Consider the following 23,656-nt stretch of genomic DNA (forward strand, 5'->3'; position numbering starts at 1 on the left):
AAGCCTGAAATAAAATTTTGCTTTCCTTCTCTTCTCTCTTCTTATTCCCCCAACAGAGCGTACCATAATTCACTTTAGAAGAGAGCTTCCTAGTTGCCCTAGGCTAGAATTTTGCAATTTCACAATCTGGAATTTATAGCTGACAGAAACCAATGGATGTATGTTCTTTTGGAAGGGCATTGAAAATGTCATTCCAGTTTTCCCTTTTCTTGTTGGTTTTAATTTTATCATAATTTAAAAAAATTCAAAGTGCTTCCACAGTAAACCAAAATCCCTATATTTAACTGAGCCAACTGCATAAACAAATCTTGAGAATTGATTTATGTCTAAATAGACTGGATAATCTTTCTCATCTAATTGCTAATATAAGTCAAGCATCATTTTATAACCTTCTTTAGAAATACCACTTCAGGAATACCAGCAATTCAGGAACATACATCTGACTCTACTTGTAAGCAAAAGCTATTTAGCATAATTTATTAGGTTTAGTAATACCATACATAAAGTGAAAGCGTTTAGACCTGCAATGTCCTAAAAATCAAAGGATGTGATGGTGGTGGTTTTGTATTTGTTTTGTCCATGTGAAAGAAAGAAAAAAATATTTTAGCATGATATACTTCAATTCCATTTTGTCTTGTAGCCTTTTCAGCTTGTGCTCCCTGAGGAAGTGAAGCCAGACAGCAGCTCTGCTAAAAGATCACAAACAACTGGTCATTTAGTTGTCACCATGCCAAAGGTATGTAAAATAGGAGACATCATACAAAGGTCCTTAAATGTTGTGAGTACTTTGGGAATGTTTCTGAGTTACAGGTAACATCTGGCTTGCTAAAGATACACAGTCTAGCCTTTCCCATCAGGGCATATTTTCCAAAAAAGGAGCATTGCATAAAGACAATTTAATTGCAGAGCCAAGCCTTAGTTTTTAAAATCCCTCTAGAGGAACACAATGTAAATCAGTATTAATAGAAATTTGTATTTCCTTTACTTTAAACAAGATCAGCTTTTTTATATGCTAAGAGAAACTATGCAAAACATGCAGTATTGTGCAAATGTGTAAGAAGATACCTTTTTTAAAAATAATGAAAATAAACACATACCTACTTCCTTTTTCCACTTGTGAAATAATAAGAACAAATCAGTTTATCAAAATTTGTGGGGCACACGTATGTGTGAAGGTTATATATTTGTTCAAATAAAGGGATGATGCACTACATTCATTTCTCATGTGTTTGGAAAAAGAGTTGCTTAATTCATTTTCCCTTCATGCTCTGCCTGGCTGGAAAAGATCCCCTGACCAGCTGTGCAAATTACTGTGAAGGAGTAAAAGCAAGAAGGTTGTGGCAACATGGTGTTTCAACTGAAACTGCTTGGAGCGGACAGGGAGCTGGAAGTTCTATGGAGGTGGAGTTCAGAGATGAGAAAGGATTATATGGTGGGGTTCTGGATGCTGAGGGAGAAGTTAATCAACTGCAGCATCTTCTGCTGTTGCCTTGTGAGGGTTGGGTTGCTTTTAAGGCCTCTGTAGGTCATCTTATACTTTTGGCTTTTGGAATATGATAATCCTGCCCAGGGATACAGTAAAAAAACAACCTCTTGGTGCTCTAGCCTTACCCTTCTGCCCTTCCTTCTGCCCTTTAGGAAATTTCTCTGCTGTGTAAGGGCAGAGGATATGTGTGAGCTCACCAGAATATATCAAATACAGCTTTTCCTTCTGAAGGAAGAAACTATTTAGCTGAAATAGCCTCACCTGCTATATGGGGTCATTTTTTTCACTTTGTGATTCTGATTTAATTCTAAGACTAGGCATCTAGTAGCTCTAACTTTTGGCTCTATCTTTTGTGGTTATTACCTTGTATGTTTCTCTTCTACACTCCAGTCCCATACCATCTGTCTGTCCCTATGAGGACAGCCCCTCATCGAATCACAAACTGTCACTCTAGCATCAAACGTGCATTTTTGCCAAAAACTATAAGAATACTGAAAATTGTACTTATTTGGTTAAGGTAGATATTTTCTGAATGCTCAAAATTCACTCAAATGAGAATTTATGTTTCCATAAATTTGTTTGAAAGAGAGAGACCTTGATATTTGTCATTTTGGATAGTGTAATTTTCAAATGTATATGATTTTTTTTGTTTAATAGTTACTTGTCTTTGCAGTTTGCTGTCCCATACCCTGCTTTTATTACTCATACATCTTGCTAGTCCCTTTGTGGTTGATCAATGCCTTAGAAAATGTAAATATTTCCAAGTGTGTCTGGATATATATTAACTCTGCTTCCTGCCTATAAAATCATACCTAAATCAGCAAAATGAATATTCTCTCTTCAGATTGTGATTGAGAACTGCCTTTATTACATTACTAACTTTATATTTAACCTACCTTAATATTTTAGCTACACCTACGTATTTTGCCTAGCCTGAGGCTCTGGAGTATACTTCATCTCAGAATACATGATTCAGAATACATCTCAGTAAAATGTGAGAATAACTGGGTAGATGTTCTCAGCTTTGGTTCTCTCTAACCTAACCTTGGTTTGGTTAAACTACTCTGCTTGAGTATTTTGGACACAGCAAGGGGTGCATGAATGGAATGCTGCATGGTGTCTTTGTTGTCAGTGGATTCTGGAAAGCAGCGTTGCAGAAAAGCAAAGGGAGTCTTGGTTGCCACGTAGTTGAACATGAGTCAGCAATACCCTCTTGTGTCAAAGAACACCAGCTGAGTCCTGAGCAGTGTTAGGAGCATGGCCAGCAGGTGGAGAAAGGCCATCCTCCCCTTCTGTTCAGTTTTGGTGAGAGACAGACGGAGTGCTGTGTCCAGTGCTGGGCTCCCCAGGGCAAGAGAGACATGGACCTGCTGGAGAGAATCCAGCAAAGGGCCACAAAGGTGATCAAGGAACTGGAGCACCTCTCCTGTGAGGAAAGGCTGAGAGAGCTGGGACTGTCCAGCCTGGAGGAGGGAAGGCTTAAGGGGATCTTATCAATTCACAGAAATACCTAAAAGAAGGGTGCCAAGAGTCAGAGCCAGGCTCTTTTCGGTGGTGCCCAGTGACAGCACCAGAGACAATAGGCACAGACTGAAATGCAGGAGTTTCCTCTGAAGACCAGGAATCTCGTACTGTGAGGGTGATCAGGTGCCTGCACAGGTCACCCAGGGAGGTTGTGAATCCTCCATCCCTGGAGATATTCTAAAGCATCTTTAGAATGCCCAGTGGTCCTGGGCAACTGGCTCAAGTGGGCCCTGCTTGAGTAGGGGGCTTGGATTAGATGACCTCCACAAGTCCTTGCCAATCTCCAGCATTCTGTGATCCTGTGAACTTCATGGATTTGCTGACCAAAGGTGGATCTGTATTACTTTACTGCTATTGCATGTAAAGGATACTAACCTATTGTTCACTGTTCATTTTACAGTCACAGAATCTGTTCTCTTCCCCTAGGACTGAAATAGAGTGCTCAGTTTAAATTTTTGGGGCATAGATCCTCTTCAGATGATCTTGAACCATACAAATTTTATTCCTATGATTAATGGGATGTCATATAGGAAGAAGGGTAAATGAATAATGATTGACAACAGGAAGGCCAATAAATACTTTTCTTGCAGAATATTGTGGCTGATTTTATCAATGCTTGAGAATACTAGCTCAAGATCAGCAACTTAATGGGAATTCCTCTTAGGAATTTGTATTCTGGAAGACCAGAATACAATCAATTTCTTTCAGGCTTTATCAGTGACAAGACAAGCTTAATGACCATATTAAGCTGTATTTTATCCTTTTGTTCCTAAAAAAGTTATCAAAATATTATTTTTTTGCAACTAGGTAAATGGCCTAGCATATTCCTTACATAATTGAAATATTGCCCACTAATCTAAAAATAGTTTCCTATAATAAGCTTCATGCAATAGTATCCTAAAAACATCTCTCTCTTCTCAGTAACACAACAGGAATCTATCTGAATTCTAAGTGGTTTTCACTTGTTTTAATGAGCTTCTGATCAGGTTAATAAACCTTTCACCAATCATCTTCCAGCCTGTTTATAGTTCCCTAGTCTTTAAAAACAAAAACAAAACCTCTTTCCTTGCCTCTCTGATGACCTTGTCACATCACAGATGTTGGAGATAGTAAATTCTACATGAAGTAAAATAGAGGAATAATTTTCACATTCATTTCTGGAAACATATTTTTCACCATATTACTTGCTACACAACAAATCATGACAGAATGGGTACCTTTCTAAGGCAGTGTTTACCAACATTTTTTGGAAGGTCATCAAAAGAAACTGAAGGACACAATGTTCAGTGAAAGAATATAGTGACATTTTAAAAGTGTAGTGTTTATACTGCAATAATCCTTTGTATGGAGATTTTGCATGAGTAAGGTGTTGATAGTGACTACATTTTACATGCCTTGTGTTGTGGGAAAAATATTTGTGACAGGAAGCTTCTCAGATTTTGAACTTCTATGCTCTGGCAGCATCATCTTTACAGATGATGCAGGCAAATGAAAAACTGGGAGATTCTTTAATAGAATTTGACTAAAATTGGCAAATTAATAAATTATTTCATGAAATGTCATCAGTAGATTACACCAGCATTTTAATTACTGCCCCAGTAAAAGCATCAAGCCCCAGTGTTATTAACAAGCAGGTTTTATTTAGGGTTTTGAGACATTCTCTGTATGTTTTAAAATTTTCTTTTCCTTAGTTTAGTGAGTCAGAGAGTAAAATTTGGACTTTTGATTAATTCTTTATTATATTACCAGTCACAAATGAATGCTGGCAGCTTTTTATTGCCTGGGATTTCAAAAGAGATTAGAAATTTAAAGATCAATGAGAGTTAGATTCCTTAATTAATCTAAAAATAGGAGTGGTGTGTATTATGCATGTCAGTGTTATTTGATAGAATTACTTTATATAATTCTTACTTATCTAGGTATGGTAAATACAGTAATATTTCATTACCATCAAAGGCATGTGGAGACACAGCTGTAGAACCCTAGAAATCTAATAATCCTTCAGCATAAATGTGATTCAGGGAAAATCTGTTACACAGAGGAATTCCCATTGTAGAATAAGAAAACCATTGTAGGAAAAAAAGAATGGACTGAAAATATTAATAAAAACACGGCTTTCGAATATTTCTTCTGTTTTCTCAAATACACTCCAGATTTTATTTAAAACATCTCTACCTAGAATCCTTTGATAATGATCTTAAAAGGGGTGCATTTTCTGTTTTCTAATTAATCATAGAAGCATAGGATATGCTGGGTTGGATGGAAACCATCAGGATTGTCAAATCCAACTCTTGGCCCTGCACAGGACACCCCAAGAGTCACACCATGTGCCTGAGAGCATTGTCAAAAGTGCTTCTTGAACCCTGTCAGGCTTGGTGCTGTGAGAGCTTTCCTGGGGAGCCTGCTCAAGTGCCCAAACACCCTCTGGGTAAAGAACCTTTTCCTAATATCCAACCTAAACCTCCCCTGACACAGCTTCAGGCCATTCCCTTGGGTCCTGCCACTACTTACCTGAGAGAAGAGATCAGTGCCTGCCTGTCCTCTTCCTCTCATGAGGATGTTGAAGACCTCAGTGAAGCCTCCCCTCCATCTCCTCCAGGCTGAAGAGACCAAGAGACTCAGCCATTCCTCATACAGCTTCTCCTCCAGACCCTTCACCATCCTCATGGCCTCCTTTGCATGCTTTCTCATTGCTTCATGTCTTTTTTATATGGTGGTGCCCAAAACTATGCACAAAAATGTAAATATTAGAAATCATAATATTAGTATCATAAATATTAGTGGCATAGAATAACTTTCAGAAAGCTTCATTATATTAATTTAGTCCATTTTCTTATATACCACAGGCTTCAAATTTCACAGTGGTATCTTACTACTGAGCCCGAAATAGACAAATCCTAACCCTTCCCCAAGTTCCAAGGTCAGTTCTTGCCAAGGATGTATTTTCTTAGGAGTGCAGAATCAGCACATTTCTTCACCATCCTTGATGATGGGCTCTGAGGACAAAGTAAGAAGCACAAGTCTCAAGGGGATCAGCAGAATGAATTTCTGTTAAAAAAAAAAAGAACACTTGAAAAGAGGGAATGTAGAAAGAAACAAGGCTTTCTTTCCCTCATCAGAGTATATACAGAATCAGAGGCGTTCGGCCTCTTCCCACTGATTTCCAGAAACAGATGACAGAAGCTACAGACTCTGTCTTTATATAATTTGGGGTTCAAAGTGGAGACTAAATTCACAAGGCTTCTGGAACAGACTGCTCTCAAATCAGTTGGATTATGAATCAGTCAATAACATGAACTATTTGGTATAGTTCCTATTCTTCCTCCTTTCAGATGCTTAAGGGATCCCTCTCCCATGCTGTTGTTATGAAGGGAAAGAGACATCCTTTTGCAATCTCCTTTTGCTATGAGATACCCTTTTGTCAATAACACATCTTCCAAAAAATCATGGTGGATATGTTTTCTTTGAGAAGGGGAATTCATCTAGACTTTGAACCTAAGTTTCTGTTTTAGCAAAGGAGCTGAGAGAGTTTGTGGTCACTTGTCATTTGAGTGAGGAGAAGTCCAGACTGCAGCTGATTTTTTTAATAAAAATGTCAGAACAAGTATTTGGACACCAGAACTGACATGCAGTCAGTAATGTGCATTTTTAACATGGTGCTAAACAAGATAGCATATATTTAAACACAAGTAGATGTATATACTTAAATACTCTTTTTTGTATAATTTTATAAATGTTTGACTATATTTCCATTCAGATAATTTGGTTTAACTTGCCTTATGTCTATGTTTCATGCTGAGTGAAAAGTGTTAAAATGTAACAGAAAGAGTAAATGTCACAAGAGAAAATTTATGCAGACACTCTCAATTTTCTATTTTTGAAAGATTATTTAAATGCTTGCAAGCAAAAGTGTCAACTTTTATGAGAATTATGTTTTGTCTATTTTTATTTTAGGCTAAAGAAATAATCCTGGCTAAGCAAAAAGTTTCAGCTTCAATTAAACATTCTGACTGCAATATACAACAAAAAAACACAAGAAGGTAATTCCTTTTTATCTTCTGCATCAGTTTTATTTTTATCAGTGTGTTATTCACATGCCAGAATATGTACTTCTTTTATGTTATTGTTGAAAATATAAAAATATTGATTAGTGTAGAGTAAAAGTATCTCTGAAAGCTTTAGATTAATATCCTGTCTGGTGCTGTTTATTAAAAAGTGATCTCCTTCAATAGCAGAGCCAAAAATCCACTTACTTTTTCCTATCAGTTTTTTTTCAATCAGCTCTTTCAGGTTGTTAACTGGTATATACTAAAACGAAATCACCTTCTGAGAATGGCTTCTACAGAGCTCCTTGCCATGGAACCCAACTCTGGAAACCTTTTAGAGAGCAGTTACTTTGAATCTCTCTCATTAATGTATTTTCTTACTGTTATACAGACTGATCTGCTGCTCTAGTAAATAGGTTCAAAAAACAATTCTGCAAGGTTTTGTAACACAGATCTATCATATTAAATGTGATGTCAACTCCATCTCTTGAAATCTTGTAATGAATGACTGCCCAAAGCAAGTGAATATCAGTGATGCACTATTTTCTGTTTTTACCCCTAGCAAGTGCTACTGTAGACAGACAGTGGGGTTCATGAACACTTGGCCTAAGTACAAATACCATAATACATGTTTTAATCTTTCCTTTTCCTTTTGCTATAGCCAATGATATTCATACCAGAATAAGATATTGTAGCAGCAAAGTCCCTTAAGCTGTTTATCCATTTATATTTGAAGTATTGCACTTGTTTCCTTTTTTGATTTTATTGTGTTGAATCTTGTTAAAGAGGCTAAGCAGTTAGTAAAAAATGGCATTTTGGATTGTGGCTGTTCTTGGTCTCAATATTTAGGACACTGACAAAATGATTCTGCAAGAGTCAATTGTAATTAATTCTACTTTTAATTTCTTATTTCTAAGAAAAATCAGTCATTAACTTCTTTTCTTGATCTGCCTTATGAGAAGATGAGAGGGCACCTGCAAGTATTTTTTGAGATTACTAGTGAGCCCCAAGGACTGTACCCTTTCCTTAAGCAGCAGTCATTACAACAGTGTATCACTCTGACTACAGAGTGTTTCAAATATTTTTAGAAGGTCTAGGTCACGTGGAGGATGCTTAGTCTCCATTATACTTGCAAAGTCATGGAAATCAGGTCAAGTCCCTGGTGACTGGAAAAATGGAAATATTGCACCCATTTTTAAAAAGAGTAGAAAGAAGGATGCTAGGAACTTGTCAGCTGACAGAATATCATCCTCCCCTTTGGGGTTTCTACTCTGCCTGGGAGTCATGGAACAGATCCTCCAAGAAGCTGTGTTGAGGCACACAGAGGACAGAGGAATGATTCAGAATAGCCAACACAGCTCCACCAAGGGCAAGGCCAACCTAATGGCCTTTTGTGATTGAATGACTGTATCAGTGAACAAGACAACAGCTACGGCTGTCATCTGTCTGGATTTTTGTAAGGCCTTGGTCGTGGTCCTCCCCTGAGGATATTCTCACTTCAGTCAGAGAGAAAAAGAGAAAGATTTCTGCCAGGCTAAGCCTGGGGAAAAGTCCGAGAGGAATGTAAACAATCTATTATCTTGCTTTCCATTCATATTGTTTATAGATATGTTCTACCACACTGACCTAAGCCCAGTGCACCAATCAGGTGAAATGTTTTTACTTTAAGACCAATAGAATTAATGTTCACAATGTTCTCTATAAGAGGGAGAAGTGCTTTTGAATAAACACTCATTTGCCTTCTGAAATCATACGAGTCATTTCGCCCATCCCTGGCTCAACAGCGTCATTCCCCCAACATCCTTCTCTCTAATTTGGTAAGATATGGATTTGGTGGATGGATGGTTCAGTGGATCAGGAATTGGTAGGATGGTTGTGTCCAGAGGGGAGTAGGCAATGACTCAATCTCTGCATGGAGATCACTGACAAGTGGTGTCCCTCAGGGGCCCATACTGGGACCAGTACATTTTCATGTCAAGCACACTCTCAGCAAGTTTGTGGGTGACTCCAAGCTGGGTGGTGCAGTTCACATGCCAGAAGGTGGGATGCCATCCAAAGGAATGTGGACAAGCTTGAGAAGTGGGTTCACATGAATGTCATCAGGTTGAACAAGGTCAAATGCAAGCTGGTATACATGGGTCAGGACAGCCCCTGGTATAAATAAAAGCTGAGGACAGAAGGGATTGAGAGCAGCCCTGAGAAGAACTTGGGGATACTGATGCATGAAAAACTGGATATGAGCAGGCAGTGTGCACTTGCAGGCCAGAAAGCCAGCCATGTCCTGGGTGTCATCAAAAGCAGCATGGACAGCAGGTTGATGGAGGGGATTCTCCCTCTCTGCTCTGCTCTACCAAGACCCCACCTGGTGTTCTGCATCCAGCTCCAGGATCCTTAGTACAGGAAAGACATAGATCTGCTGGAGCCAGTCCAGAGGAAGGCCACAAAAATTATCAGAGGGCTGGAGCACCTCTCCTATGAGGAAAGGCTGAGAGAGTCTGTGTTCTTCAGTCTGGAAAAGATAAGGTTTCAGGGAGACCTACTAACAGCTTTTCACACTAAAAAAAATCTTGTAAAAAAGATGGGAACAGATTTCAAGGCATACTTTTTAAAGTAAAGAGGGGAAATATATAAGAAAGAATTTTTGTGTTACGAGGGTGGTGAAACACTGGCACCAGCTTCCCAGAGAGGTGATTGATGCCTCACCCCTATAAACATTCAAGGTCAGGTTGAATGGGACTCTGAGCAACCTGATTTACTTGAGGATGTGCCTTGCGCATTGCAGAGTGGGTGGACTGGATGACCTGTAAATTTCCCTTTGAACCCAAACCATTCTGTGAGTCTATTCTATGCCTCTTCTTTGCAAAAGGAATAGTGCTTTTCCACACAAGTGCAGCTAAATTTTTAAATGCATGACAAGAAAATAAGGTAAAGAAACAATTTGTGGATTAGGAAAATATGTTTCCTTAGAACCCTCTGTCTTTAGTTTTAGCTGCATAGTAAATATTTAAATAATAATGAGAGCATGGAAGTAATAATGTGAAATGGTGCCTTTTCCTGCCAGCTGCTGAACAAAAGATATTCCGTGGCATACTAAAACTCCAAAAATTTGTGTTTGATTTCTGTGCAGTTTTAATATGATGCTTCCTGCAGATTTTGAGGGCTAAAATATTAGAAGAATATATACCACAGAAGTAGAAGTAGGAAAAGAATCTTTGAAGTATAGTTATTTCTAAAAATAGTGTTTTGACCTCTTTAGCTGAAAAGTCGCTGACTAGCCAGATGTTAAAAATTTGCTGAATAGCTGTCTCTTAGATTACAGAAGAACATTCATTACAGTGATTATACTTGACAGCTACAGATGTCTTAGCTAAATGCTGTCAGACATATAATCTGCCAAACTGTAATGCAGAGCTTTAAATCTCTTTAACTCTTGTTAGCTAGATTACATGATGATATTGTCATTACTTCTGCCATGTATGAGAGATTTCTTCTGTGTCTATATACGAAAATGTATTTGGAGCCTTCAAAGAGGCAAGTTTCTGTGGAAGGCATTATACTGATCTATAATATTTAGACTAATATAAAAATAATAGACTGATCTATTATATTTACAAAGCTTCTAATAATGCAGTAGCTGAGTGTGCCATTCCTTACTGGAACTGGCCTCCCAGTACAGCTGTAAGATATCGAAGTTGAGTTCTCCATAGCTGCATAAAGGAAGTTCAGAGCTAGATAGAAACTGACTTTTCAGAAGTTGCACTGGAAATCTTAAGAGTAGCAGTTGCATAAAGTCAATAATCCTTGTCTCGTACCTTCAGCTTTAGACTATTCTTCCTTTAGCATGTTGGAGAAGAAAAAAGTTAAACACAAAATGTCTCTAAATGTAAATATAAGCACATTTAAGTTCCTCCAGCAATTAAATATTCATAGGAATACAACTGTTTTGTTTCATTTTTTGAGTTTTCTTCTTTAGCTTTTATTTTGTTTTTTGTTACTGTAGATCTTTATGTACAGAGAGGTTGAGAAATGCAGCCAGAGAATGGTTTAATTTGAAGAGGCAAAGGAATAGAGTGGCAATTTCTGCAGAATTAAAATCTAATCAGCAAGTTCTGATCTATAAACACCTTTTATATTGAAATAAGGAGTGTAAGGTAGAGGTGATTCCTATCTTAGTAGTTCAGGCATTGCTAATCTGACTGCCCTAAGTGTCTTTTCCCCTCTTAGCTATGCAGGAGTGTACTGTGTGACCAAGCCAGCACATGCCATAGAGAATACCATGTAATACATTAGGTTGGAAATCTGACTTACATTCTACTGGAATAAGTTCTTAGTGGTAGTGAACAATGTTTGGCTTTTGGCAATTTTTTTGTTTTGTTTCAGTTTTGTTTGATTTGGGTTTTTTTCATCTGGATTCTTAAGGAGAAAAAAAAAAGAAAAATATGCTGCTGGATTGTCTGCCTCTGTCTGCTGGTGAACCCATAAATGCCTCTGAACAGGTTATCTGGTTTCAACCAAATTTCACTAATTGTGAGAGACATAAAATATATAAAATTACCTGTAAGTTATATTGAACTTGAGACTGAGAAAACCTGAATGTTTTTAATCACTGTATTGGATTTTAATTCCAATCATTTTCTAGCAAACATGTCACAATAAGACTCATCAATGGAACTTCTTTTATGGTTTGCAGTTTCAGTGATAAACGAGCATTACTTTACTTTTCTTGGAGAAATCTTTGGGTTTAGTTAAGCTTTTCTTTGCTTATTAACAAATAAAGAATAAAAGACTGATTATTTCAAAAATTCTCTACAGCTATCTTGCTTGAGACGTAAGTGTTGCTGAAGATGAAATATACTGCAAAGCTCTGTTGTACGGGCTGACCCTGATTTAGCTTGGTTCATTTGGTTGGAGAAGAGGCAAAGATAAAATTTGTGATAAAAAACTGTAGATGTAAGAGTAAGAATCTTTCTTTGGGATTGAGAAGTTCTAATTTGAATTCTTGAAGCAGTCCTTGTGAAGTGTTAGAATACTGCTTTGCACTGACTGAATGGCTGAAAATCTCTCCCAGTCTTAAATTCCTACAGCTTAAACAGAGGGTTGTGATGAGATGGAAGGGAAAGAACTCTGTGTTGTGAAGAGAAATACGGTAGAACAAAATGAGTCATTTCCTCAGGATTGGGAAAGGGAGGTAAGATGAGGTCAGAAACTGAATGGCATTGCAGACAAACTGATCAGAAAAAGCTGCAAGAGGATTTATGTGATCTTTCAGAACTCAAATTCTCAGTGTCTAAACCAAGCACAAACATTTCAATGTGAAGAAAGACAAGTGCATCTGAAGAGTGGCCTGAATGATAGATAAGTGAATGTGTGCAAAGATCACAAATGACAAGTCAGTTATCAGTTCTATTGAGATGATAAATACCTAGGATTAGATCACAAATCTTGAGTGTTGAATAGTTTGCAGAATTAATATTTTCTGGTATTGAAGTTTGCTAGCTCTCATGAAGACATTGAGAACTTTTAGAATGCAAGTAATGTTACATGGGAAAGGAGGAATCATAGGAACTGTAATTTAATTGGCTTCTTAACCAGAAACTGTAGTCAGATATGACTAAGAAACATGTTAAAATGTTTTTACTCAAATTAATTTCAAAGTATGGAGTCATTTTCATTCTCATAGAGGCTTGGAGCTAATCGAGGTAGAGGGTGTGCATCTCCATCATTTGACTAATTAGGACAACAAAAGGTGGGGTTCCTCAGAAGTGATTTGAAAATTAATTTGCACACTGGCATCTGATAATCCTTAACTATAATAAAGGTGAGAAGGCTTCAGAAATGTGCCCTTCTGGAGAAAACATCCTCAAGAGAACACTTCAGTTAGATCCTGACCACTGCCATCTAAAGTTATCTTTGGTTATGCATATGGGACAAGGACAAAAGTCTGAGGGCAGAGATGGACTTAAAGGTTACTTTCTAACAATCCATTAAAAAAAAGTTAGAATAAATTATGTTTTCAGTATATGTTTCCCAAATGTTTAAGGGTTTCAAGTTTGGCTAACAAATTTAACAGTGAAAGGAGAGAAAATAAGATGATATTATAGCCACATAGAGAAATTCAGAGTCAGTTTGCATATTGCCTGTATTGGAGCATATTTTTCTTGCTTGTAGACAAGGTCAGTTTAAAATTTAGCATCTTGAAGTGATTATTCAAAAGAAGGAAAGGGATGGAACAGTGAAGTTGAAAATGTTACAGTGGCTATGATTGTTTGTCTAACTTTTAGAAAAACATGGATGTTAGTAATATATATATTCTCAGTCTGATGAATCCTATTCATGAAATATATTTGTCTCTTAGAACAGAATGGCCTAGATATCATCAGCCTTTTCTTTATCAGAACATTTACCACTGATTTGTTAGTTATTCTTCACTGTTTTGTCCCTGAGAAATGCATTTGATTCTACCAGTATTCATGTCTTCCAGCTGATTCTGAAGACTCCAGTTACAGCTTCATTTCAGAACACACACATATATGGAGATTTAAAAGGTCTCTTACACAATGAAAGAGGAATTAATTTTCCAAGTATTAAAAAAAAACATAATTATTTGCTTAGATTACCTAGTAGATTTTTTTCTAAGCTTATATTTTCAAAAATTGAGACCAGGGTATAACAAGTATCCTACATTCCCCATCAGTTTATAACATACCAAAATAAAGATTTGTCTTACTCTAAGCTCTCAAATAAGATGTCATTCCATATTCTGGAATCACTCTATTTTCTTATTCAAGAAAAGGATTTATTAGAACTTTGTCTAGGGTGATAATGATTTATTGTCCTCTTTCAGTCACAGTGTTAAAAGATTTGAAAAAGTGCCTCCTCAAAGCAGTTGGTTGTGACTCCTAAATATCTTTATATCCTGATACCAGAAAGGAAGCTTTCAGTCACGTGTCAATAACCATATATTCCAGATCAAAGATATGAGAAATCTCTAACAATCTAAATTTTATTGAAATTCAGAAATTGACACAGGGAAATGTAACTGTCAAATCATTTAAATATCAAGTATGGGGATTAAAGACTGTGTAAATAAAAGTGTAAATTATCAGGAAATATCAAATTATCAGATATGCCGTATGTCACACACCAGATTGTTCAGCAGGCTGCTATAGTTATGCAAAACTTTCATTATTGTGGAGTCTTCTAATTTTATTCTTTAAAAGCCTAGTCAAACTGTGTGAAGGTAGAAGTAGCCTTTCAAAGGGAAAAAAATGTCAGGAAGAAATAAAATATTTCATTTGTTTTTGTGTGGTGCTCCAGTGTTTGACCATAATTTTTTAGGTAGAGAACACTCAGCAGCAGGTAGCAGTGCCAAAAACTGTGAATTTCATCTATTTTTAGACCTGACCTTGAAATAGTTTGCAAACACTGAGGTTTTCAGATATGTTCTCTAGCTGGTCCTTCAAGGAATATTTTTGTTTCCATAACAGCTGTTTTACCATTGCTCACGGAACAGCTTCAGCAACAAGATGATTTTTGTTATGTTAATTACATAGAAAAACCCTTGTACTTTCTTCAAAAAATGTGCGGGTGGTTACCCTTGACCTCATCAGTACCCAGCCTCTCTTGCCTAGATTGCATGATGAGAGCAGTAGATCTGTGTTGTAGCTGCACTGATTTCAGCCTAGCAGAGTCTGGTTGTCAGCCAGTTGTTGTATCATGGTAGCTGGGATAGCACTGTGGAGCTTTACTAAACAAGTATAGAATGTTTGATCATGTTCATGTAAGTACATAAAAACCCACTTCCTTTCTGGAAAAATTCACTGTGCTGGATTCTCAGTCTTACCTGTTGCTAACATACTTCAAGATTACATGTGTTGTTGCAATTTTGAGAATGGCTGATGCAATAGCCTTATCATAGCTTGTTGATGTGGATTGTTACTTATGACACTCACTGTGAATTCATTTCTGGAGAACTGAAGTTTATTCTGCTACTAAGCAATAAGATATTCAAACTGCATTATTGTGTTTCCATGAATGACAATTTGTACAATTTTAGAGCTGTTGAACAAATGTGAGATACCACTGCTAACTGAAATACTTCAAATTAAGGAAACTCTTTTCTAGCATGATGGAGGGACAAGCTGAGCCCAATTCGTTCTCATGTTTATGCTTTTTTAGCTTTTTCTGAGGTGCCTCAGATTAGTGGTAAATGATTAGTTTAAGGGTCTGCTCTCTTTCTGATCTCACCAACAGCTGCTGATAAAGTGATTCCAGGTCATAGCACATTTTGCAAGTTACACAGGAAATAAAAATGCCCTTTACTTTTGGGGAATTAACATTTTTCAGAGGGTTGCCACAAATGAACACTTTTTTGTTTCATTAAATAGTATAGTGCAATATCAGAAAAAAAATTGTAGCTTTATAAATTGAAGAATATTCAGTGTAAAGAAATAAGAATTTTCTTGTATTTGTTTTCATTACGCATAAAATTCTACTCTGAGTAATATTTGCTTATATTAATGGCATTATTTGGAAAAGATTTATGCAGATTATTAAAGCAACTAGCTTCTATGGCTGTTTTCTGCTCAGAAAAAAAGGATCAAATTATTCTTTTAGTAAAAGAAAAATCTAGTGGCATAGAGCTGAAAGGGGTGGTTAGGCTGGTGACTGCCTCTTCTGGAACTCCTGCTTTCCTCAGCATAGCACAGGAGCAGAGGAGGAGCCCTCCCATGAGCCCCTCTGCATCTCTCCTTCAGTGGGACAGAGACCCTGCACACAGTGAGGGCTGGGATGCCTGCTCACATCTCCCACAGCCTTGATGGAGAAGCATTGGCAGAATCTGGAAGCTGCCCTACAAAACTCTCCCTGTTTTAACAACTAAAGATGGTGTATTTTCAGTTTAAAATCTTTCACTGTGCTTTATACTCAAATTTTCATTCCCTGTGTTGTCATCCATAAAATGCATTCTGTCATGCAGTGACTTTGCCTCCCCCTTGTTCTATTTCTAAGGAGCCTTTCTGATCTCCTGGTAAACAGTTTTCTCACATCTCTGAAGGGTGAGGCACTGTCTTTTCTAATGCTGAGCTGGGAACTGTGACTCAGTATAAAATGGAGTTATGAAGATATACAAATCATGTTGTAATTTGAAGAAATTAAACATAATTGTACAATTAAATTTCCATTTTGCCATTTTTTCATGTAAACAGATACAAATTGAATGAAAGCAGGTTAGGTTTTTTCCATTTAATCATTGAGCTCCTCTCTTAGAAATAAACAATAAGATTAAATGCTGCAATATAGTATGTTTCAAATCTTTGATCATCATGTGATGTGGGTAGGTTACCTTAATGAGTGCCCAGTACACTTTTCTAAGTGTCATCTGAAAGAGTATCCTTAATAGCAATAGAATATGAAAATTGTGTTGAAACTCTGACTCTTCTTGTAATTTAATTTAGTTTTTTTTCAATAATAAAAACATGGTCAGGATTCATGTTGGCAAAATATAAAAATTAGCTGATCAAGGCAGACAAGTTCCTACAATTGTATTTTCTCTATAAATGAAAGTATTTCTGTTTTCCAAAGATGGACCTGTCACCTAGAAATTAATAGACAGTCAGTGGAAAGGAACTGTGTAACAAAGAACAGGAAAAAAAAAGAATAAAAAACAATTGGATTTAAAAAAAGATCTTACATCAAAAGCCAACCATTTGTACTGTGATACCAGCAGTCACCATGTTCTGATATAAAGGGAATTATAGCTGTCTAAAATTAACTTCTGAAGTCGGAGACTAAGAATTCTTTTGTACAAAATCTTAGAGATTTTGTATTACTTTCGTGTGTTTACACTTAGGGTTTTTATTTAGCAGTCAATTCTCAAGTTACAAGGACTCTTAACCCTGGTTTAATTGGACTCAGTAACAACCCTCATACCATGTGTTTATAGGCAGGCACCCAAAACAGAACCATAGAATCACATAATGAATTCAAACAGTTCTGTTATATTCAACACTGAAATTATGTTTTTTTCCATTTATTTCCCTCTTGTCTCAGGAGTGGACAAGTTGAGAAGTTGGAAGTGGATCCTAGTAAATATTCATTCCCTGATGTGACAAAGATAATCCAAGAAAAGGAACTAACTGGACAGGGACCTATAAAGCTCCAGCCACAGAAGGTTACAGAGGTTAAGAAGAGCTGTGTTGATTTTGAAAATAATGAAGATGTTCCTCCCTTAATTTGAAACATTCTGAAATATCCCCTCTATAAGTAGCGTGAATGCTTGTGTTGAATTCATGAACCTATGTGTAAATAGAATAAAATAGAGCTGAAGTTGGCAATAACATTATATTTCCTATCAATAACTTTGTATGCTGGTGTTTTCTGCTGCATTTTGTGTTAGTGTATTGCTATATAAATTCTTTTTTGTAGATTGTTTACTTAGTAACTCTGAAATTAGAATAGGGGCCTTATATCAGAGATTGTCATTTTTTCAAACAATTTACTGTCTGGGTTGAGGAATGACACATTACTGTAGAAAAAGAGAAAAGGAAGGAAGAAAGCGCTTGTAACGAGTTATGATTTTTCTCATTAAACTAAGGATAGGAAAAATCTCTGTGTATTCCTTCAGTGCTATCATTTTCATGACAGACAACAGTAGAAGAAAAGGGTATGGTTGGAATGAGAGATTGCTGTAAACTACCATTCATCACTGAATCTCCAGCATAATGCACAGCTCCTGGATTCTGGAGCTTTCCTAACAGTCCCACTCCTTGAAGATTTTGGGGGAGAATAAAGAGAAACTTCAAGAAAAAAAAATAAGTTGAGTGACCTACATTACCTTCCTTATGTATTTGTAATTGTTTATAATGGAAGACTTCATTTGGAAGAGGAAATGCTTCAGATTTAAATCAGTTTGCTTTTAGTTAAGAGCAAGCAAAGTCAGGAAGAATCAAACAATATTTTCTGGTTAAAACTTGTTTTCATCCTTAAGATGGAAGATTAATAAGTTGCAGTTATAACTGAACCACTGTTTCCCAGAGTATCCTCAGCACATAGGCACGATGATAACACAGCCTTTGAAAGTGCTGTATCCCTAATTGTGAAAAACATTGTGCAAAAACCTCAGGAGTTTGAATGAAAATATTCCCATTGAATTCTGGGAATTTTTAGCCTCTCTAAAAATGTTGTATCATTTTCTTCACAGATGTTTAATGTGAGATAAAGATAAATGGTATATCTTAAAGTGCACTGAAGAGAAGCAGAAAATATCCATCAGCTTAGCCTGATGGCTTGAACCGATGCATTTTCTTCGGTTGCAATTTGAAATGGATATAGGGGAAAAAAAAGTTTCATACTGATGCTGGATATACTAAAAGCTGAAAAGAAAATTTATATCTCTCAAAGACATAAACCAAAGTTGAATTTGGGCATCATCTGATGGACTGTCATATCATCTTGATTTTTCTTTTTGCACTGACTCAATTTTTCCAACTTCAGAATAAATTTTTCAATGATACAAGCCCTTGAGCCCTGGAATATATGTAATCAGCTCTGCTCTGGTTAATGGAGAATAAAAACATCAACTGCTTTTGCAATATGTCCCAATTCATTAGAAATGTCTAACCTTGCTAGCTAACTATGAAAAAGACAAATTTTATCTCTTGATCTCACTGAGTAGTAATATGCCTATAGGGTGAGCGTGGATCATTTTCTAGATTGCACATGAAGGTTCTGTATTTGAGATGGCACAGGGTGTCCCTGCCCTGGGGGTGGCAGTGGGGCTGCAGGATTTTGGGGACAAACAGGTCCAGCAAGGGCTAAAGATGACAGCAGTACAGGAGGAGGAGCTGAGGAAGGGGAGGGCAGGAGGGACTGCAGGCTTAGAGAAGAGGTCCCCCCCTGGCAGCCCCAGAGAAATCCCTGTGGAACAGAGAGCCCCTTGCAGCCCAGGAAGAGCCTGGGAGTCCTAAAAGTTGGTTCTGTTTCATGAAACTGTGCAGCCCAAATAGGAAAACAGGCAACAGATAAAATAATTTTTAGCAATGAGATGGACTTTTTATAGTTTTATTCCTTTCAAGCCTACTTCCTTTTGTTTCAGAAGTATGAATTTTGCTGACCTTGTGACAGATGAAGAGAAAAGGCTCCACTACTTTTTTGAAGATAAAAATCAGTAAATTTTGGCAGAAGATCCAATTTTTTTTTCATTTCCTGTAATTTCATTGAATGCTGTGAGGATTTCCTGATGTTTCTAAGAAGAGAACCTTTTACAAGATTTCCTCTTTTTCTTCATTTCCTATTTCTAAAAATCTTGTAGGGACAATCAACCTTTCAAACCTTCAGCCAATATGGATGAATCTGTCAAGAGTTTCAGATAATTGTGGAAAACAGAGGCATCCATGCAGACAGGTCAGGTATGGCTATTTTATTTTTTCATAAAGAGACCTATAAAAATTAATCTCTAATGTGAAACCAAAGGATAATATGATTGTATCTTTCCCCATTCCAACTCAGTTCTCTTTTTCATGTGGTTTCATTGTAAATAGATTTTGCTCTGGTTTTGGGGGGAAAAAAAAGTGTATTGAGATACAATTACACCTCATAGAAAAATTAATAGCAGGTACCGAAACATTCTTGGAACTACTGAAGAAAGAGTTGTTTCTTGTGGTAACATAATCTTGGGATCCAGCCTGAAAATGGAGTATGTTCTGAGAATCAGCTTCAATGAACCTCTCAATTGTGTATGGGCCATGGAGAGCACAAGCAGAGGCTGATCACAGGGCAACGGAGTGCACCAGCACAAGATGACACCACAAGAGCATAAACACATCTTACAAAATTTCTGATTACTGTAATGCTATTTTGAGAGAAGAAGAAAATGAGGATGAAGGACATGCAGCCAATATAGAGAAAATATCCCCTGTATAGTGAAAATTAGAAGATAACAAAAGGAATGAAAGGTAGTCAGAGCTCCCACCAGAGAAAGGAATACTGAGGAAAGAAACTCCAGCATTGCCCCCCAGTTAAGAAAATGGCAACTGATCAAAGCCACTGTGCATCTGGAACACAATTCTCATACTTAGAGGTGACAAAATGTGCTGCTTTTTGATTTTTCACTTGCTGCATTCTGCCGCTGCAGACTCAGCAGTTGTACATACAGCTTTATCTCTTACTATGTAATTGGGTTAAGTAGATTAAAATTTCAGAAGCACTGAGTGTGTGTTGTGATATTTCACCTCTAACTAGATGACTGGAGGAATTTTAGCAGTATGCAGTTGATGGATTTACCCATCATCCCGTAGACAGGAGATGGATGGGGTTAATGAAAAATTCTAGCAGTACTGAGAGGAAAGATGTGTAACAGTTCAGGAATGCCCTTGGATTTGCCACAAAATCTTCCTCTTGTTCTAAAATCGGGATGGCATGTAAGTTTTGGATTTGCCATCAAAATGAGAGTTTTGTTGATGTACAAAACAGAAAGTGTCCAGTTCCCTCCAGCACTAAATTGATTCATCTTGGTCAAAAAAAGCAAAAGGAGAAGGGAATCTGTTACACTATGACAGGATAAAGCTGTCCTGCACTTCCAATTACAGTTGTAGTGCAGATCAATATGCAATAAAATAGCAAACTTGGTTCAAAAGGTCTTTTAGTCTTTGATAGTTTTCTGAGTATACTCAGTAAGAGTATATTATGTATGAGTACCAGTACTGGACATGCAAATTATGCTTTCCCACTGCACGTTTCAAACTATAATTCCCATAAGGAGGAACTGGTGAGTAGCAAATACATTTCTTACTGGTTAATGAATAAGAAAGAAAGATGTAGGGGTCCTTGAGCATTAGTCTTTTTCTGAACAGTTGCTAAAGACCAGGTGTTTGCTGTCAGTGCTAGACCGGCTAACTTCACCAAAACTAAATCATAGCCTCACAGACTGCTCAAGGTTGGAAGGGGCGTGTGGTGGTCATCTGGTCCAACTTCCCTGTTTAAACTGGAGCCAGTTGTCCAGGACCACATACAGATGGCTTTAGAATATCTACAGGGATGGAGAATTCACAGCCTCCCTGGGTGACCTGTGCAGGCACCTGGTCACCCTCACAGTAAAAAAAAAGTGTTTCCTGATGTTCAGAGGGATCTCCTGTGTGCAGTCTTTGCCCACTGTCTCTGGTCCTATCACTGGGCACCACCTATGCACAGTTTAGTTGCAAATTATTTTGAATAAATGTATTTCTTCTGTTACAGAGTCATTTTTTGCATGCTGAAGCTTATTGTTCTCATTTGCAGCACCTGAGCAATACTGACAGAACACATTTTCTCCTTCCACCTCTGATACACCCAGGCAGAGTGAAAGCTCAATGAAGCTGAAATCTAAGAAAACAGCATATGAATTAACAGAGACAAAAGATATGACATAGTTTAGAAAACAGCTTATTCAGAGTGACAGTTCATGTTTTACTTTTTGAAAAGCAGAAATTATAAAAGATATTATTAGTGCCAGAAGTGCTGCTCTTGGTTGCACAGTTGTACACTGGAACTATCTAATAATCAGGTGAGATCTCTCTGAGGCAGGTTTTGTACAAATTGTTCCTGCATCAAACGTGTCACAGTCAAAACACTGTGAGAGGCAGAGAGTACATCAGTTCTGGAGACTGTTTACTGTGCTGGTTTCAGGATGACCATGGATTTCCTGAGCTAATTATAAAACACAGACATTAGAAGGAGCAGGGAAGCAAGGAAGTCATGTTAGACAGACTGGGCATAGTTTCTTCTGTTTTACAAACCCTACAGACAACAGCAGCCACTCCCCTACACAGGTCACATAAATGTGAGCCACAGATCCATTTAAAAAAACTCTACAGCTCCTCATAGAGGAGTCCTGATTTGGTGGGAATTGGCCAAGGATCAAGAGTCAAAAGCCCATTCCCTTAAGGAGATGGGATAGTACAGAGCCAGCCCTTTACTTTTTCTAGGTGTTGGCATAGTAGTTTGCCCTTGGGTGAGTTCAAATCTGCACAAAATGTCAGTTTTCCCATATAGGTCACTGTACAGAGGTGTCTCAACCTATAAGGCACTTTCCTGATATTTGACAACAGCTTTTCAAGGATGATGCATTGGAAAATCATAACAACCAGGTCCACACTGGGGGTTATACTTCTGTTCCTGGAAATACAACTCTCAGTGTAGTACAGCCTGAATGTCTGGGCAAAAATGGATCTCAGAAGTTATAGGATGTACCATATGAACAGAAGATAAAACTCCACAGCTCTAAACAATAAGCATCTTTCTCCTCAGAAACTTCATAGGAAATATGTCTATAGAAGAGTTGACTGGTGAACATTTGGCTAGAAAGTTGTGACCTGTGGTTATGTTTTGACCCTTGTTTTTGTGCTCTTACTGCTAACCATCTGCAAGTCTACCAGCAGCATAATTATGCCTGTTTGACAGTGTACATAAATTAGTGTTGGCTCCTCTGGTTTTGCAAGAAGGCAGGCAGCCATCTGACTTTTTAATTAAGGGTTTCACTGAGATTGATAATAAAGTTCCAATGTGCTTCCATATTTAAAATGAAAGTACATCATCACTATAAAAATTTTCAAAGGGAAAGCATCCATGGAGATTTATCAGGCACCTATGAAGTATAGCTGAAGTGAAGCATGACATCAGCTGCAGAAGAAATCCAAGCTGTCTGTTATTCCTGCACCGAACTCCATTCTGCAGTGGAAATCCTCTAAGGGAGTCAAGTCCATTTTTTTTTCACTCATTTTTTTAAATTTCCATGAACCTAAGACTCTGTACTGTATTTCTGAATATTTAAAGATGCTGATATCCTGCATAATTTCCAGAACTTCCTTATGTGTACTTCTGCTCAGTATCTAGTTACAGTTTCAGCTATTTAAATGCTTTAAAGTGTCACCCTTCCTTATGTCTGTAGTAAAAGCTATATTCATCTCACTAAAATTATTTTTCAATATGCTAAATAAAAATGCTTGCCTTTTATAATTTATGCCTACACTTTAGCTCAATCTGGGAATTCATGTGTGAAACTAAGTCACTGTCAAACATTCTTAAAACTTTTCCAAGTGTGCCTCCAGTATAGGTCTGCAGTATCTTAGATAAATCAATTAAACTCTTTCAGTTTCTATCCTACAAAACTTGGGTTTCAGTCTGAACATTCTCAAAGTGAAGTATCAAAGGCTCCTGTGACATTTTGTTATGTACCTATTGTGAAGATGTTGTCAGATCACTTGCTGCTAATATGCTGGGGGGTTTCTGTGGGGCTGCAGGTAATTTCTCACACTTTATCAGCTGTGTTGAGGTACATAATTACATGTCTGTGATCTGCAAAGTAAATTCTCCCTCTTTATCAGTGTTTGACACTGGATGCTTAACAACCTGGTTAATCAAAAACAGATTATACTGCTAGAATTAATGAGGCAATGAAAGGGTTTAATGACTGAGGGAAGCTTTTTAATGGCTGTTTCAAAGGGATTACTCAGTCTAATATTTGCTCATAAGTAGTAGAGAAATGTGTGGCATGGAAGTCACAGTTATCCAGACAAATGAATTTCTCTGAATCAGCTCAAACCTGCTATCTCATCATTGAAAACCT

The 23,656-nt window shown here is 37.3% G+C and overlaps 1 protein-coding gene across 5 annotated transcripts in view; it reads left to right on the forward strand.

Moving 5' to 3' along the window:
- Positions 1-17,382, forward strand: part of DNAAF11 (dynein axonemal assembly factor 11) — a 35,047-nt gene extending 17,665 nt beyond the window's left edge. For 4 of the 5 annotated variants that reach the window (XM_068180824.1, XM_068180814.1, XM_068180831.1 and 1 more), the window contains 3 exons: positions 641-736; positions 6,965-7,050; positions 17,107-17,382. In XM_068180824.1, coding sequence (XP_068036925.1) covers positions 641-736; positions 6,965-7,050; positions 17,107-17,293 — 369 coding nt within the window. In that variant the 3' untranslated portion in view covers positions 17,294-17,382. Of the gene's footprint in view, positions 1-640; positions 737-6,964; positions 7,051-7,291; positions 7,540-17,106 lie in introns of those variants that run through there. The other variant, XM_068180847.1, reaches the window with a different exon arrangement.
- The last annotated feature ends 6,274 nt before the right edge of the window (positions 17,383-23,656 follow it).

The sequence above is a fragment of the Anomalospiza imberbis genome, chromosome 1 (assembly GCF_031753505.1).
Source record: "Anomalospiza imberbis isolate Cuckoo-Finch-1a 21T00152 chromosome 1, ASM3175350v1, whole genome shotgun sequence".
Lineage (NCBI taxonomy): Eukaryota > Metazoa > Chordata > Aves > Passeriformes > Viduidae > Anomalospiza > Anomalospiza imberbis.